We start from the raw sequence: 18641 nt of genomic DNA, 5'->3' as shown, positions 1-18641 counted from the left end.
AGCAGGAGAATCGACGTTTCGGGCATGAGCCCTTCTTCAGGGATGAGGAAAGTGTGCCAAGCAGGCTAAGATAAAAGGTAGGGAGGAGGGACTTGGGGGAGGGGCGTTGGAAATGTGATAGGTGGAAGGAGGTTAAGGTGAGGGTGACAAGGTGAGGGTGATAGCCACCTTCCTAACCTGCAATCTTCTTCCTGACCTCTCCGCCCCCACCCCACTCCGGCCTATCACCCTCACCTTGACCTCCTTCCACCTATCACATTTCCAACGCCCCTCCCCCAAGTCCCTCCTCCCTACCTTTTATCTTAGCCTGCTTGGCACACTTTCCTCATCCTTGAAGAAGGGCTTATGCCCGAAACGTCGATTCTCCTGCTCCTTGGATGCTGCCTGACCTGCTGTGCTTTTCCAGCAACACATTTTCAGCACTCAACAGTTATCAGCCAACATCTATCAATCTCAATTTCAAAATGTTCAATTTACCCTTGACATCAACAGAAGGCTTTCTGGAGGGCAGAAACAAAGCAATCTTTTGTTTTTGATTAATTCTGGGGACTGAACACAACAGACTTTCAAGTTTTGGATGAAGTGTGGAGCAAACCACTCGTATCAGTTGCTTAAGACATGGAAAAAGATCAGGGCTAGTCAACTTGGGAAGGAGGCAATCTTTTAAAGGGCATAAGATAGTTAGTAGAATGTAATGATGATAATTATGCAACAGGAGTAGACATATGTTCACAAGTTCATACTCATAAAATAATTATTGACTGAAAAGAAATTCCTCTCCACACAGAGAGCTGAGAGGTTGATCAACACATGGAATAAAATTGGTAGTGAAGGAATCATTTAAATGGTTGGATTGTACATTGGTGGGCCTTCAGTTTTCTCAGGGTGGGTGAGCAGAGATGAGCTGAATGGGCTTTCCATCTATAAATTATATTATACTTTTGTGTGATTTAACAAATGCTTGATAAAGGTTCTGATGAAATATCATCCTGACCTGAAGCATTAGGCTAGATTTTACAGTCATCTGCCAATGGGTTTGAAGGCCGGGAAATACGCATTAAATCCAGTTGGGGTCTACTCACTCCCTCTTGTCCCCACCACCAGAAAGCAGCAGGAAGCAATCATAGTAAGTGGCCTGCCAGCATGTGGTCCATTGGAAGCCAAGATATTATCCCATAATATTATCTCATCTAGGTTGCCCTCTACCCATAGCTTTTCAAACCTCAACTCACCATCAATACCTCCACAGGGACCTGCCAGCTTAATACTCAGCAAGGCTGTAAACACATACTCAAACCTAGAAGCATGGAATTCCAACCAGAACTCTATCAACAAACAGATCAAGTTAGACCCCATCTACCACCCCTCTGAGAAAAGGAACAGGAAGTGACTTCACCACAGGAAATAAACATCACCAACCCAAAGAAACCCAAACATATAAACAGAAAGCCGGAAGTTTCAGCATTACTTCGCAGGAGGTTCACTACAGATGTTACCTAGTAAGGCAATGAAACGTTTGGAAATGAACCTTTCAGTTCAGCGAGCAAACCTACATCCAAAACCTCGACCTGAACTATAAATCTTCTCAAAACTCACTATAACATAATCAAATACTGATCCAAAGGCAAATGTCACTGGCTCAAAGTGCTGGGAAGCTGCCAGCCTCTAATTGACAGGCAGTTCACTGAGGCGGAGATGCCCTGAGCTGGAAGAGTGAACTCCTGCCTCCATGCATTCGGTGGTCCTCTCAATGAATAGCCGTCTGACCTTTTAGATGATGGTTAGCGGCATCGTCTCAGGAATCCAACACTGCATATCATTCAGCTTGTTAATTGTGTTTGTCTTCACAGATGCAGCCTCACCTACTAAGTATCTTCAGCATAGTGTTGAAGACCTGGTTAGAATGATTCATAGAACAGAAGAAGGCTATTTGGAAACAGAATCTATGTCAACAATCTATGGAGCAATCCTGTCAGTGCCATTCTCCTGCTCTAAACCCATTACTCTGAAACTTTATTTCCTTCAAGTATCTATCTAATTTTCTTTTGCTTTTTCATTTTTTTGTCTCTGCTTCTATTATATCTGTAGGCAGTGAGTTCCACTCACTGCATTAGATTTATAAAATTGTTGTTCTCATTCAACATGTATCTCTTACCTAAAATCTTAAATGTGTGTCTGCAGTGCATGATCCATTAGCTAATCGGAATAATTTTTCTTTGTCTGCTTTATCTAATGCCTTCAAGTTTCCCTATGATCCAAAGTTGGGTAGGAATGTAAGCTGAAAGGGAGATAAAGGCTGTAAAAAGGTATATAAAGTTATAAAGTGAACAACAACATAACAGAGTATAATGTGATGAAGTTATGTGAGTTTATTCAGTTTGATAGTAGGGACAGGAAAGCAAAATTACTTTTCAAAAAAAATGTGAAACTTCTAAATGATATTCAGAGAGCCTTGGATGTACTTGTACAAGAGACACAGAAAATTAGTGCACGGCACAATGCAATTTTGAACACAAATAGCGTATTAGTCTTTATTGCAAGGAGATTATAACATAAGAATATGGAGGTATTGTATGGAGCTTTAAAGGAGACCACACTTGACGTACTATGCACAGTTTTGGTCTCCATATCTAAAGAAGGCTAAACTTATGTCAGAGGCAATTATAATTAAGACATATTGGATTGGTTCCTGGGATGAAAGAATTGTCCTATGATGAGATGCTGAGTAAATTTGGTCTATAATCACTGGAGTTTAGAAAAATGGGAGATAATCTGAAACATACAAGATTGTGAAGGGAGTTTGATGGGTTAGACACTATGATTTGTTTCCTTGAGCTGAGGAATTTGGAAGATGGGGGCATGGACAACCCTCTTTTGGAATCAAAAACCTTTTAAAAACGCCTATAATCTGTTCTGAGTTCAGTAAGCCCATCTTGATCCTATCCCTTCCTGCCTTGAATGTGAGTTGCATTTAAACGGAAGCAGGTCTCCTGAGCTGGGAAAATACCTTAATTCAAGCCACCCATGGGAGCACCAAAAATCAAGCCCATTGTCTCAGGGCGAAGGGACAGTCATTCAGGACTATGATGAGGAGAACTTTCTTCACTTAGTGGATTATGAATCTGTGGAATTCTTTACACCTTTGGAGTCTTAGGAAATCAAGGGAGATAGGAACTGTTGGACAAGCAAACTTGATGCAGAAGATCAATCATAATTGCAATGAATGGCAGGCCATAGTCATAGAGCCATACAACCTTCAGTCCAAGAGGTCCATGCTGAACATAATCCCAAACTAAACCAGCCCCACCTGCTTGTTCCTGGCCCACATCCCTCCTAACCTTTCCTATTTATGTATCTATCCAAATGACTTTTAAATGTTGTGATTGTACCTTCATACACCACTTCCTCAGGAAGTTCATTGCACACATGGACCACCCTCTGTGTAAAACATTTGCCTCTTATGTCTTTTTCAAAATCTCTCTCTTCTCACTTTAAAAATGTGCCCCTTGTCTCGAAATTCCCCATCTTGGGGAAAAGACAACTATTACCAACTTTATCTATACCTCTCATTATTTTATAAACTTCTAACAGGTCATCTCTCAACCTCCTGTGCTCCAGTGGAAAGAGTCCCAGCCTATCTAGCCTTTGTTTATAAGTCAAATCTTCCATTTGTAAAGTGAATACATTCTGCATTACTCAATTAATTGATTGATGTCAGGCAATGGCCTTCATCCGATCTCCAATATTTTACAACTAATCAACAAAGAAAAGGAAATCAAAGACAGTTCTTAAAAAATATCTAATAAAATGCCTCAGAGATTTTTTTTTCCTTGGCTTTGCTTGTAGCAGATACTGGAGATAGATAATCAATTCCTTCAGATTTTTAGTCAATCCTAGAGGGCTGACAGCCACCTTAATTGTTAGGAATTGATCTAAGGATTCGAAGAACTGGTTATTGTGATGCAAATAAGGCACAATGAATCTACTGGATGTATATAGAGTCAAAGAGATGTCCAGCAAGGAAACAGACCTTTCAGTCCAACTCGACCATGCCGACCAGATACTCCAACCCAATCTAGTCCCACCTGCCAGCACCTGGCCCATATCCCTCCAAACCCTTCCTATTCATAAACCCATCCAAATGCCTCTTATATGTTGCAATTGTACCAGCCTCCACCACTTCCTCTGGCAGCTCATTCCATACATGTACCACCCTCTGGGAAAACTTTGCCCCGTAGGTCTCTTTTATATCTTTCCCCTCTCACCCTAAACCTATGTCAGCCCATTGGCCCATCTGGTCCAGATCCTGTTGTAATCTGAGGTAACCCTCTTTGCTGTCCACTACACCTCCAATTTTGGTGTCATCTGCAAACATACTAACTGTACCTCTTATGCTTGCATCCAAATCATTTATGTAAATGACAAAAAGTAGAGGACCCAGCCTGATCCTTGTGGCACTCCACTGGTCACAGGCCTTCTGTCTGAAAAACACCACCACCCTCTGTCTTCTACCTTTGAGCCATTTCTGTATTCAAATGACTAGTTCTCCCTGTATTCTGTGAGATCTAACCTTGCTAATCAGTCTCCCATGGGGAGCCTTGTCGAATGCCTTACTGAAGTCCGTATAGGTCACATCTACCGCTCTGCCCTGATCAATCCTCTTTGTTACTTCCTCAAAAAACTTAATGAAGTTTGTGAGACATGATTTCCCACGCACAAAGCCATCCCTATCCCTAATCAGTCCTTGCTTTCCAAATACATGTACATCCTGTCCCTCAGGATTCCCTCCAACAACTTGCCCACCACTGAGGTCAGGCTTACTGATCTATAGTTCCCTGGCTTGTCCTTACCACCTTTCTTAAACAGTGGCACCACGTTAGCCAACCTCCAGTCTTCCGGCACCTCACCTGTGACTATCGATGATACAAATATCTCAGCAGGAGGCCCAGCAATCACTTCTCTAGCTTCCCACAGAGTTCTGGGGTACACCTGATCAGGTCCTGGGGATTTATCCATCTTTATGTGGTAGAAGAACATGATACTCCACAGATGAGAAAGAAGAAGCAGAGACACACACATTGCTGACATTACAAGTTTAACTGGACTTTAAACACTGGAGCAAATATATTTAAAATTAACCAGATCAAGAGTGAGACTAAAGGTTTGACAACAATTTTCATCAAGATTCCATTAGCCCTGAGTTAATGCTGAGTCAAGCATTTCCTGGGTAAATATCTGGATAAGAGCAGAAAGTAAGATTAGGGATATTCCTGATGAAGGGCTCTGGCCCAAAATGTCGATTCTCCTGCTCCTCGGATGCTGCCTGACCTGCTGTGCTTTTCCAGCACCACACTCTCAACTCTGATCTCCAGCATCTGCAGACCTCACTGTCCCCTAGTTAAGTCAGGACAGGTAATTAACAGCTTACAGGCTTCACAGTCATACAGTAATAGTGGTCTACAGCACAGAAAGAGCCCTTTATGCCCATTGAGTCTATGCCAGTCAGAAGGAACCACCTAATTACTCTAATCTTAATTTTCAGCACTTGGCCCAAAGTCTTGTATGCCTTGGCAGCCCAATAGTACATCTAATTACTTTTTAAATGTTATGAGGGTTTATGCCTCTACCGCCATTGCAAGGAGTGAGTTCCAGATTCCCACCATTCCTCTGAGTGAATTTGTTTTCCCTCACATCTCATCTAAACCTCCTGTCACTTACCTTCAATCCATTCCCCAGTCATTGATCTGTCCAACAAAGGGAAAGGTTTTTCCCTGTGTATGTCCCTCATAGTTTTATACATTTCAATCATTTACCCCCCTCAGTCTCCTATGCTCCAAAGAAAATAACTCCAGTCTATCCAATCTCTCTTCATAACTAAGCTTTCCAGCCCAGGCAACAGACTAGAAAATCCCCTCTGCACCCTCTCCAGTGCAAACATATATAGCATAGGGTGGCACAGTGGTTAGCACTGCTGCCTCACGGCTTCAGGGACCTGGATTCAATTTCAACCTCAGGGGACTGTCTGTTTGGAGTTTGCACATTTTCCCCATGTCTGTGTGGGTTTCCTCCCACAAACAAAGATGTGCAGGTTAGGTGAATTGGCCATGCTAATTTGCCCATGGTGTTCAGGGATGTGTAGGTTAGGTACATTGTTTAGGGGTAAATATAGGGTAGAGGGGTGGGTTACTCTTCAGAAGACTTGTTGGGCCGAAGGGCCTGTTTCCACACTGTAGGGATTCTATGATTCTACATACATGGATTCTTGCTGTGGCCTAACTAACTTTTCATTCAGTTCCAGCATAAATTAGATTAGATTAGATTATTTACAGTATGGAAACAGGCCCTTCGGCCCAACAAGTCCACACTGACCCGCCAAAGCTCAACCCACCCAGACCCATTCCCCTAGATTTACCCCTTCACCTAACACTACGGGCAATTTACCATGGCTAATTCACCTAACCCGCACATTTTTGGACTGTGGGAGGGAACCGGAGCACCTGGAGGAAACCCACACAGACACGGGGAGAATGTGCAAACTCCACACAGGCAGTCGCCTGAGGCAGGAATTGAACCTGGGTCTCTGGCGCTGTGAGGCAGCAGTGCTAACCACTGTGCCACCGTGCCACCCAGTGCCACCTTGCCTGCTTTTAAATTCGATGCTTTGGTTATTAAAGGCCAGTACCCCATATACTTGATTAACCACTTTGTGTTCCTGCTACCATAAGGGAACAAATCATATGTGCACCAAGGTCCCTCTGATCTTTGTGTTTCCTAGAGTACTACATTCATCATTGTCCTGTCCAAATGCATCATCTCAAACTTTTCTGGATTTACTTCCATTTGCCACTGATCAGCTCGTCTGACCGACCCTTCCTGTAATCTGTTATTATCCTCCTCACTATTTCCCACCCTACCAGTTTTCATTTCAATCTGCAGAAGTGTATCAAGTCTGAACTGTTTATTTATATCACAAACAATGGTCCCTGTGGAACCCCACTGGACACAGGTTTCCAGTCACAACAACACCGCTCAGCCATCAGCTTCCTGCCACTCAGCTAATTCTGGATCCAAGTAGCCAATTTTCCTTGGATTCCAAGTGCTCTTCCCTTCACTATCAGTATGCTATGTAGAATCTTATCAAAAGCCTTGATAATGTTCAAGTAAACAACATCAAATTAATTTACTTCATCTACATATCTGGTTACCTTGAAAAATTTAATCAAGTTGGTCAGACATGACATCTCTTTAAAAAAAACCATACTGAATGTTCTTGAATAATCCCTGCTTCTCCTCATGCAGATTAATTCTGTCCCTCAGAATTGCTTCCAATAGTTTCTCTACCACTGAGGTTGGACTGCCTGGCCTGCAGTTTCCTAGTTTATCATTTACTCCTTTCCTGAATAACAGTATCACATTTTTTGTCCCTCAGTCCTTTGGCACCTCTCCTGTGGCCAGAGAGGAATTGAAAATGATAGCCAAACCCCTGCTATTGCCTCACTCAACAGCCTGGGATATATGTTACCTTGCCCTGGATAATTATCTACTTTTAAGCATGTCAGACCTCTCAGCATCTCCCATCTGTCTATGCTAATTTATTTTAGTATATCACAGTCCTTCTCCCTGATTTTAAGACCCACATTGTCATTCTCACTAGTGAACACCAACACAGTATTTATTCAGAACCTTATCAACATCCTCTTGTTCCATGCACAGATTACCACTGTGGTCCTTAATGGGTCCTACTTTCTCCCTAGTTATCATTTTAGCCTTCATATAATAACTTTGGATTTTCCTTTATTTTACTTGCCATTATTCTTTCATGTCGATTTTTGCACTCTCTTAATTTTCTTTGAAATTTCCCCTGGCACATTCTGTACTCTTCGAGGATTACTACTATTTTGAACCTTTTTATCTGCCATAAGCCTTCCCTTTTCTTTCTATCAAATCCTGTATGCCCCCAGTAACCTGGATTCAGAGGATTTCATCCTTTTGTCTTTATTGGAATATGTTGGCTCGGTATTCTCCTTATTTCCTCCTTGAATGTGTCCCACTGCACTTACGCTGCTTTGCTGTGCTGAACCCTGACACCTGGACATGTGCCTGGTCAGTGTTGATGAGAAAGATAGGTGGAGTTTCTAATCAATTGATTCCTCCCTCCTTGTGTTCTCCACTCCTCTAGGTTGTAATGTACATTGGCCAGGCTTCCAAGGATGTCTTAAGGTGGCCGAGGCCTCCGTCGCCTCCAGTGGTCAAGCTTGAAGTACGGGTGGATGCAGAATATGGGATGCCCTCCACTCATGCCATGGCTGCCACTGCAATCCCCTTCACTTTCCTTTTGGCTACGATGAACAGGTACAAGGTGAGATGGCGTTCAATTCTACTTTGGTCTTTCAAGTATTTAGATGGCTCTTGTGGAGCTACACCTCTCACTTTCTTGTGGCAGCTTCAAGTTCTTTTTTTATCCTCGTCTCTGGTATTGACACATCAGATAATCTGTCAGAGTGCGGTGGGTGGATATGGCATGAAGTGGGCCATAGTAGATTAGTGACCCCTTGGACAACATATTCCATTTTTTTTCTCTCCATTAGCTACCATCTGTTTCTATAATAGCACCCAAAGCAATGTTAACTCGGTTTATTTCCCAAATGATCCCATGAGTAAGCACTGAGGCCAAGACATTCTCACTTTGGCTTGGACGGAGTGAGCTAACTTTAGCCAAGGCCGTGGTTTGTGCACCAGAATTGGCAGCAGTGCACCTGGGTCAGAATAATTAGGATATAGGATGTTGTGGTTGCTGGGAAAGGGTGTTAAAGGAATTCATTAAAGTCTGATTTTGGGAACCTAATCGCACGTATGTTTCTAGAGACTGCCTGGACAGGGGAAGCCCAAGACATCTCAAGAATTGGTCCTCTGGCCTCATTGTAGCAATAGAGACAACCTGTCATCAAATGTCATCTCTCCAGAGGCATGTCACTGAAAGTACACTTGCTGGCAGTGCTGACAGGTTGACCAGTCGGGTAAAGAGTTGGGCCAATTATAGAAGGGCATTGACCCTCAGGTGCACTTTGATTCATAGAATGTAGCACTCTTGCTCCTCCTGGAGGCCGTTAAGGAAACAGCAGAAACCACAGTAGAAGTAAGGACCAGCCCTGTTCAGCTCGATGCTGTCCACTGTGTTGCAGGGTTCCTGGAAACAACACAGGTCCCTCAAGGGTCGAATACCTGTTTAAATGGGTGCCTCAGGTTCTTTCAGTCACTGTAAGTTGGTGCAGTTTGGGCATGGAGCATTACATCCTGCAATTACATCCAATAAATGGGCACAGGGAATTTTGTTGGTCTCTTGCTCTTAAACAGCTCTCCAAGTCAAGGCTCAGAATGCGAGCTTGACCAAAACACCAGAGATTTAACAGCGAAAGGAATGAAAAGGAGAGAACGGAGAAGACAGACAGAGGCAATGAGTAGGGAAACCAAAGAAAAGAAAGACTTGCATTTATATTGCACCTTTCATGTTTCATAGCAAATTAAATATTTTGTGACCTCTCCTGCCTAGAATGTTTGGGACTAAGTTATTTATGGATTTTCAAATTTTCTGGATTGGAGAATGATGTTAGAATGCCTAACCTGTGTGAACCAGAAAAAGCATATTTACCTCACTATTAAACAGGAATAAGATACTATAAAGCAGTATTAAAACCAAACACTGTATTTTCCCTATTCCCGTTCCCAAGGTACTGTACTAAGATGAGTGGGTCTACTCAAAACACAACCAGACAAGTGTTGTATCCGAATAGTAGATTCATGGACCATAGAAGTTACAGTATAGTCATGTGAATGTAATGTAGGAAATACAGCAACCAACTTGTACAAACATCCATTAACAGTAATGCAATAGTGACCCCAGATAATCTGGTTTTGTGATATTGATTGATGGATAAGTATTAAATTGGGCTCTCCTACTCTTCTTTGAATGGGATCTTTTACATCCACTTTGCACAGCAGACTGGCCTCAGTTTGAAACTGCATGTAAGAGTGTAGCACTAGTGTCTGCTTGGATTTCTGTGTTCACTTCTCTGAAATTGATTTTGAACCTACAACCTTCTGAGTGCTGCCTACTGAGCCACAGCTGACACTGTGGGAGACAATGTGGAGTAGAAAAACAGTGAGAGAAAGTGAGTGAGAAAAACTGTGAGAACAAGGGAAAGATTTAATGAAGGGGAGCATTCTAGAGGAAATTAAAGTGAACCAGGGCCACAGAATGAAAGTGAAAGCCTAAGAGTGACATTCACACATGCATAAACCTGCATCAATGTATGTGCATGTATGGACACCAATCCACCCTACTCACTCCTCTTTATAAACAGACCCAGACATTTAGCTACACATGACAAACCTTACACACAGGCCCAGATATCTTGCCTTACATGAACACAATATAAACAAAAACATTGAGGGGGCCCATGCTCTTACAGTGGCTTGGGCTCACATTGCCTTCTTACCCTGTTTGTTGTAACAGAATGGAGACACTGAACAGAGAAAGAAAATGTTTTAAAAGGATGGTAACTGGAACCAGGTGTTCCCCGATCAGAACTGCCAAGAAGCTTTTAAAAAATTGGCAAGGTCATCTCCAGGCTCGATAAAATCTAATTACTGTGAAAGTGACTCTCTCTCTGGTTAATCAGTTACTACTGAGTATCACAAAAGGAATTTCAACATCCATGATCACTGAGTTCAGGAGCCCAGGAGTTCTGCTCTGTCACCCTGCTCCAAATCTGAATGTAGTTTAGACAGAAAAAGGTAATCGAACAAGTGGCCAATTAATAAAACCCGCCCTTTCAGTTCACAGATACGTCTCAGAAAGAGGAATTTTACTGGACAGTACCACACTGCTTTTATTGTTGTAATAGAACCATAACAACAAGGTTAAGGCACACAAAGAGGCCATTCAGCCCATTGTTGTATCTGAACAAACTAACCCACATTTCATACTTCTCAGCATCTGGTCCATAGACTTGTAGGATACAATGCTTCATGTTCCTTTTAGGATTTGAAATTTCCACTTCAACCACCATGATCTTTTATTCATTCCTGGGCTGTGACTGTTGCAGGTGAGGCCAGCATTTGTTGCCTATAGAATGGTTAACATTCAACCACAAAGCACTGGATCCGGAAGGTCAGGTTGGCCAGGAATGGCAGATTTCTCTTCCTCAAAAGACAGCAGTGAATCAGGTGATTTTTCTTTATGCCAATCACCCTGATTTCATGATCACCATTAGACTAACTTTTAATTTCAGATTTATTAATTGAAGTGAATTCCACCATCTGTAATGGTGGGATTCAAACTTGTGTCCCCAGCATTTTAGCTTGAGTTGCTTGATTACAAGTCGAGTTATATCACCACCACATGCTCCTCTGGTGGTGCTCACATCAGAACTGTAGCACCAATTTGTGTTTCACAAGCAGCAAGGCAAAGATGAGTGAGTAACCTATATTAATAATGTTGGCTGAGGGAAGCTCAGAGAAATAATTGGGCAGGAAATTAGAGAGATCTCCCCTACACTCGTATCCTCCTGAGAAGGCAGGTAAGACTTTCATTGAACATTTAATCTGAAAGGTGCACCTTCAATAGTTATGCACTCCCTCTGTACTGCAGCAGAGACTGGACTTTGTACTCCAGTCTCAGGAACAGGATTTGAAATTACACCCATCCTACCCTTAGGTAAGGGAGTTACCCATTGAACCACAGCTGAGATGCGGAGCGGACTCATAACTAACTGGAAGTGTCCCCACACCATGATCCTTGAATGCTTACACAAAGTTGTGACCAGGCTGAGACATGTTTACTTTTCTGCGCAATGCTTGCAGAAAGATTTGGTTATTTTGTTCGGTGAAAACCCCATGCATTAAATCAACAGCTTAAACCATGAAATATCAGCATAGTTTGGATTTTATTTTGAGTTGTGATTGTGCAATCGTTAGTTGGGGTTACAATTAATTGAAGTTCAGACCAACTCTCACCTGTCTTGTGCTATTGCCGTAGATTTTAGTAGAATTATTTTAGCTCTTGTGTTGTAAGAGTCAGTCTCAATGTAGTCTGCTCCTCTCATTCAAATGTCACAGACACAATTCCTCATGAAGAACTATGTGCTTGGGTTACAAAAAGTATTTGATAGCCTTGGGGCACTACAGAGCAGAGAGCTGTGTCTGTAGTGAGATGTTTATTTCACACAAAAAGATGCAAGGAATGGGATTAGGCTGTGACATTGACTGGGACTGCAGGAGTCACACTGAATTGCCAGAGTTAAAACATACATTGCTAAGTTTCTGAAGATCAACTTTGAATTTATAATTAAGTATGGCTTCATTGTTTTAAACAGTGAAGATTACATTCACACTTGACCAAAACAAATCATCTTATTAAAGTTAAAGTTAAAAATCACACAACACCAGGTGATAGTCCAACAGGTTTATTTGGAAGCACTAGCTTTCGGAGCACTGCTCCTTCATCAGGTGGTTGACAACCACCAGTGCTCCGAAAGCTTGTGCTTCCAAATAAACCTGTTGGACTATAACCTGGTGTTGTGTGATTTTTAACTTTGTCCACCCCAGTCCAACACTGGCACCTCTGAGTCATGTTAAAGTTAAGTACACTCAAAATGTATTCTGAAACCACTGCCAACTTTAATAATACTGACCTCTGAGGAGAGTGGAATTTGAGAAGTATGTTGTATTAAAATGATACTGTTCCTATCCTGGGAATATTTGAGACATTTAGGATGGAGCTTTACTCTGTATATGACCTGTTTTCCAACTATCCTGGGAGTGTTTGATAGGACTGTGTAAAGGGAGCTTTTACATCTAAGCTATCACTAAGCAAACCATCTCTCTGTTTTTATTTCAGTATCCTTTTGAGCTGGGACTTCTGCTAGCTTTGGCTATTTGTACCTTGGTCTCCCTTAGCCGTATTTACACAGGAATGCATACAGTTTTGGTAAGTCAGGAATGGGCAGTGCACTGCATGATACAGAGTTTGGGGGTGGTGGTAATCAGTGAAAAATCTTTTCTGTTAAATGAAAGTCATCATAGTCCCAGAGAATCATAGGCTGCTCTCTCATTAGTGTGAGAGAGAGATATCTGCTGTTGAGTTTAACTTGAAGGCCAGCAGCCCTCAGGCATGAAAGGCATGGCTTTCGTGGTGATCTCAGCTGATACGGGAATTGAACTCACGCTACTGGTGTCAATCTCTGTCGAAAACCAGCTAGCCATCCAACTGACCTAGTGAACTTTGGGTGGCACAGTGGTTAGCACTGCTGCCTCACAGCACCAGGGACCCAGCTTCAATTCCAACCTTGGCCACTGTGTGGTGTTTGTATGTTCTCCCCATTTTTCTGCATGGATTTCCTCCGGGTGCTCCAGTTTCCTCCCACAGTCCAAAGATGTGCAGGTTGGGTGGAATAGTCATGCTAAATTCCTCCATAGTGTTCAGGGATGTGCAGATTGAGAAGGTTAATTGTGGTGAATGTGGTGTTATGGGGGTGGGATCCTCTTTGGTGCAGAATTGATGGGTTGAATGGCCTCTTTCTACACTGTAGAGATTCTATGATTAACTCTTCAAAGGCCCAGGCTATATAGCAATGTGATCTGACTTACTCAACATATAAAAATGGGAAAAAAAAGTAAATCCCAGAAATCTGAATGAACACAGAAAATGCTGCAAATACATCAACATCTATGAAGAAAACATAGCAGGATAATATTACAATACCTATCAGCACAGGTCTCTGTTCTGCTCCCGAAAATCAACTGGTGAAGGATAGCACTGGAGCTGAAAATGTGTTGCTGGAAAAGCGCAGCAGGTCAGGCAGCATCCAGGGAACAGGAGAATCGACGTTTCGGGCATAAGCCCTTCTTCAGGCTTATGCCCGAAACGTCGATTCTCCTGTTCCCTGGATGCTGCCTGACCTGCTGCGCTTTTCTAGCAACACATTTTCAGCTCTGATCTCCAGCATCTGCAGACCTCACTTTCTCCTCAAGGATAGCACTGGAGTCAGTCTGGACTCAGCCTTTTACAGAGCAAACTATTACAAGCATATATCTCCTAACTCAACCACACCACAGCTGTACTAAAGTGCATCTTTATATGCAGTAAGCCAAATCCCAATGAATGTCTCTACTTGCATACAAACCATCTGATCACAAAGAACATTTTTGGAAAAGGCTGAAAGCTCAACAGGTTCCTTGTTTTGACAGGTTGATATAGCTAACATACTTTCTCATGACATCTCTGAATCCCATCTAATTGTTTTCTCCTCATAATGACCTAATAGTTATGGTATTGGTATTGGGGACCCATTAGTTCAAATTACACCATAACAAATTGTGAAAATAGAGTTTAATAAACCTCGCAATTTGTGCACTGTCAGAGAAGAGTACCCACCATCAATAACCAGTCTGGCCTATACATGACTTCAATCCCACATGCTTCATGGTCAATTCTCCTTGCCCTCAGGGCAGCAAGTGATGAGCTGGTGATTGGCTTGCTATCACCTTATGAACTGACAATATAAAAAGCAACAAGAGGCAATGTACTTAAGTGGCAATACGCAGGTTGCAAACTTTTTGACATCAATCTTAATTCTGAGAAAATGGCTGTGGTTTATGGGCTGGAGCCAAAGAACGTTAACACCACCCTGGAGACACTGAGAACCTCAAACTGTTCATCCTCTCCATCTATTCAGTTACCCTCGGGTTTGTTGACTTACTCCAGTCAATACCAACACAGTGCCTACCCATGAGTATTTACTACTGTGGCGCACTTAACAGCTTAAAGCAACAATGTTATAAAAGTCATCTATTCATTAATACTTCTGCTGTTATCCCAGTCCAAAAACACATACTCTTTAGCTGTAGGACAAGCTACAGATTGAAAAATGGACATCTATACAGAGGGTGGATTGTTTATGAATAATTAGCAATTGTGGAGGCTTCACTAGAAACAACAGTGAGTCAGTAGTCATAAACACTGTCTTCATAACTGCATAACGATTGTTTTAATTGCCTGATCTGCCCTGAGTCAGCTGGTCTCAGCTAAGGTGCACTTCAATGTGAGCTGGGAGGACAGATATCTGGTTTTACTGGACTCTAAATGCTGATTCTGCTTCTCTCTCCAGATTAGATTAGATTACTTACAGTGTGGAAACAGGCCCTTCGGCCCAACAAGTCCACACCGACCCGCCGAAGCGCAACCCACCCAGACCCACACTCCTACATTTACCCCTACACCTAACACTACGGGCAATTTAGCATGGCCTTTTAATTGCCTGATCTGCCCTGAGTCAGCTGGTCTCAGCTAAGGTGCACTTCAATGTGAGCTGGGAGGACAGAAATCTGGTTCTACTGGACTCTAAATGCTGATTCTGCTTCTCTCTCCAGATCTGCTGAGTTTCCCAAGAATTTTTTGCTTTTATTTCAGTCTGCTGGGGAGCTGAGCTGCTTCACCTGGTGTGTGTGTATGTGTGTGTGTGTGTGTGTGTCTGTGAGATGAACATGAGTCCCTCCATAGTCAGATTCACAATTAAAGAAGGAGGTGGAGTTCATGGGGAGGGTGGGCAATGCCACGTGTACAGCAGCCCCTTGGATAAAGTGCTGCAAAGTGTACTTCAGGAGCCAAATGACTTCAGAAGAGATCCAGATAGGAATTTTCTACATTCAGGATCTCCAGGATTTGATTCAACTTTTCTGACTTCCATTCGGAGACTGAATCTTTTTTGTAAGCAGCTATTCTGTGATGAAAGTTTCTGTCCGGTTTCTGAAAGTATGGAAAAGTGGTGAAGAATTTATGTGGATTTTAAAGATTATAGTCAGAATTATAGTGAAAGGTTTCAGTTTATTTTAAGGGTTATAGTCAGCAAATGGAGTACAATGTGGGAAAATGTAAAATTGTTCATTTTGGAAGGGAGACAAAAGAACTAAATATTATTTAAATGAAGAAAACCTGCAGATAACTGCAACACAAATGGACTTGGGGATTCTTGTCAAAATATAGAAAGCTAGCACACAGGTGCAGCAGGTAATCTGGAAGGCTAATGGAATTATGGCCCTTATTTCAAGCAAGTTGGAGTATAAAAGCAGGGACGTCTTACTGCAACTGTACAAGGTGCTGTTGAGACCACATCTGGAGTAATGTGAGCTGTTCGGTCCTTTAATTTAAGAGAAGATATTATTTTATTGAAGGCAGTTCGGAGAAGATTCATTCAGATGATCTCCTGTGTGGAGAGATTGTTTCATGAGCAAAGGTTATGCAGGTTGAGACTCAACTCATCGAAGTTTAGAGATGATCGAATTAAGATTGTAGGATTCTGAAAGGGCTTGTTGAGGTAAATGCCGAGAGGATGTTGTCCCAACCATGGGGTAGAGTTGTAGAATTAAGGGGTCCCAGTTTAAGATGGAGTTGAGGAGGAATGTCTTCACTCAGGGTTAAGTGTCTTTGGAAATCCTTGCCAGAGATGTGTGGAGGCTGAGTGCTTGTGTATATTTAAGGCTGAGATAAATTCTTCATCAGTAGAGGAATAAAGGGTTTAGGGGAAAGAGTAACAGAGTGGACATGAGGAGTGTAGGATCGGCCATGATTAGCAGAGATGGAGGGGCCGAATGGCCTAATCCTGTTCCTATTTCTTATGACCGGCTGTAACTGATTGCTCTTTCTCTTCCTCAGGATGTGCTGTGTGGAATTGCAATCACTGCAGTATTGGTGGCTGTTTCCTACCCTTTCTGGGATGCCCTGGAGAGCTTCCAGATGAGGAACAGTTTCGCCCCTGTCCTGGCACTGTCGCTGTCATTCCTGGTGTCTATTTATTACCCGGAGTTGGATCACTGGAGCACGGCCCGGGGAGACACCACCAACATTGTGAGTGCGGGCGGCGGTGCCGCTTTGGCCACCTGGATCAATCACCAGTGGAGCCTCCTTCCAGAACCTTCGTCTGCCCCACCCTATGACATTCCCACACTCTCTGCACCATTGATCTGCAGGATGGGTGCCAGATTCGCCATCGGAATCGTTATTGTGTTCATCGCTCGGCAGCTGATAAAGTCAGTCGCCCTGACTCTGGTCTGCAGATTGGCCGGAGTCTCCCCCAGGGACCGGGAGGCTCGGAAACTTCTGAGGGTCGAGGTACCCTACAAGTACATCACCTACAGCTGCCTGGGGGTGGTGGGACTCGCTGTGTGCCCAGCAGTACACCACTACTTAGCGCTTTGAAGTTGGTGCATGTTGGGAGGCAGGTGAGGAGAGTGTAGCACTGGAGGGACCGAATGTTCCCGCTCCTTGAGTGTGAGGAATGGGAGTGGTGGGGGAAATTGGAGCTGGATCCACTCAGGTCACAGTGTGAACTGTCCATGGGCAGTCTCAGAAGCCGATTTACTCTGATACAACCTCCAGTGAGGGGCGGTTTTACCAGCAGTGGAGTGGGCACCGGAGTCTGAGGTGCCATTCAAATTGAGGGGTTTCCTTTATTCATTCATTTGTGTGGCTGGCTAGGCAGCATTTATTGCCTATCCCTAATTACCCAAAGGGCAGTTAAGAGTCACATGTTGGCCAGACCAGGTAAGGATGGCAGTTTCTTTCCCTAAAGGACATTACTGAACATTCATGACAATCAGCAATACATTCATGGTCATCATGAGGTTCTTTATTCCAGATAGTTACTGAATTTAAATTCCACCATCTGCCATAACAGGATTCAAACGTGGGTCCCCAGAATGTTATCTGAGTCTCTGAGTTAACAGTCCAGCAATAATACCACTAGGTCATCCCCTCTGATCCCAACAGTGTGCTGCCACCCCTCACTCTGACCCCCCTCAAATATTTCACAACCTTCCATTTCGGGGCACCCTCTCATTCTCGGACCGACCTCGAAGCTTCTGCTTCTTACGTTTGAGTGAATCACCGATTGAGGCTGCCTCCAGGACAATTTGGCGAGTGGTCAGGGCTGGCTCGGAACAACCACCATCCCCACGCTGACTCCGCTTTTCCTGACATCAGCGTTCCGAACTCCAGGAGAATCCTTGCCTTAGCTCGGATCTAGTCAGAAACCCGAGGGACCGTAGGTCATTGCTCATCAATGAAGATCTCAACCAAACCATTCTCTGGTAAAGGTGGACATTTTCTTCTGTAATTATATTGATCAAAGGATTCCTTGCTTCTGTCTTGCACTCTGGGCTGAGACCATCGAATAGATTTACAATGTGCTTCAAGACTGCACTGACTGTCAACACTGTAGGTTCCTTGACTTTACCCCAGCAGCTCCTTCACATAATGAACATTCATTCAAATAAACTAATTCATATTGAGAATTCGAGCCTCTTCCCACTCACTCCCATTATTTTTGCATTCAAGATTTAACCTGATGTTTAGCTTGATTCAGATATGTCACAGGTTAGATACAGAACAAAGTTGATAATAGGATTGCTGGCACTCTTCTTGATCAGAGTTGACATAAACCAGGGTGTTGATAAAAGAGTTCAGAGCCCTCAGTGTAAATGTCTTTAGTGGGTGGCACAGTGGCTCAGTGGTTAGTACTGCTATCTCACAGCGCCAGGGACCCGGGTTCAATTCCCACCTTGGGCAACTGTGTGTGTGGAGTTTG

At 43.1% G+C, this 18641-nt stretch overlaps 1 protein-coding gene across 1 annotated transcript in view; it reads left to right on the top strand.

Moving 5' to 3' along the window:
* The window catches only part of LOC122540352 (sphingosine-1-phosphate phosphatase 2-like), a 26973-nt gene extending 9236 nt beyond the window's left edge, over positions 1-17737 (top strand). The window contains exons 3-5 of the mRNA XM_043675951.1: positions 8180-8359; positions 12899-12988; positions 16712-17737. Of these exons, the coding sequence (XP_043531886.1) occupies positions 8180-8359; positions 12899-12988; positions 16712-17254 (813 nt within the window). The 3' untranslated portion in view covers positions 17255-17737. The remainder of the gene's footprint in view (positions 1-8179; positions 8360-12898; positions 12989-16711) is intronic.
* Positions 17738-18641: the final 904 nt, after the last annotated feature.

Source organism: Chiloscyllium plagiosum, chromosome 34 (genome assembly GCF_004010195.1).
Source record: "Chiloscyllium plagiosum isolate BGI_BamShark_2017 chromosome 34, ASM401019v2, whole genome shotgun sequence".
Lineage (NCBI taxonomy): Eukaryota > Metazoa > Chordata > Chondrichthyes > Orectolobiformes > Hemiscylliidae > Chiloscyllium > Chiloscyllium plagiosum.
This window is presented reverse-complemented; position numbering and strand designations above follow the sequence as displayed.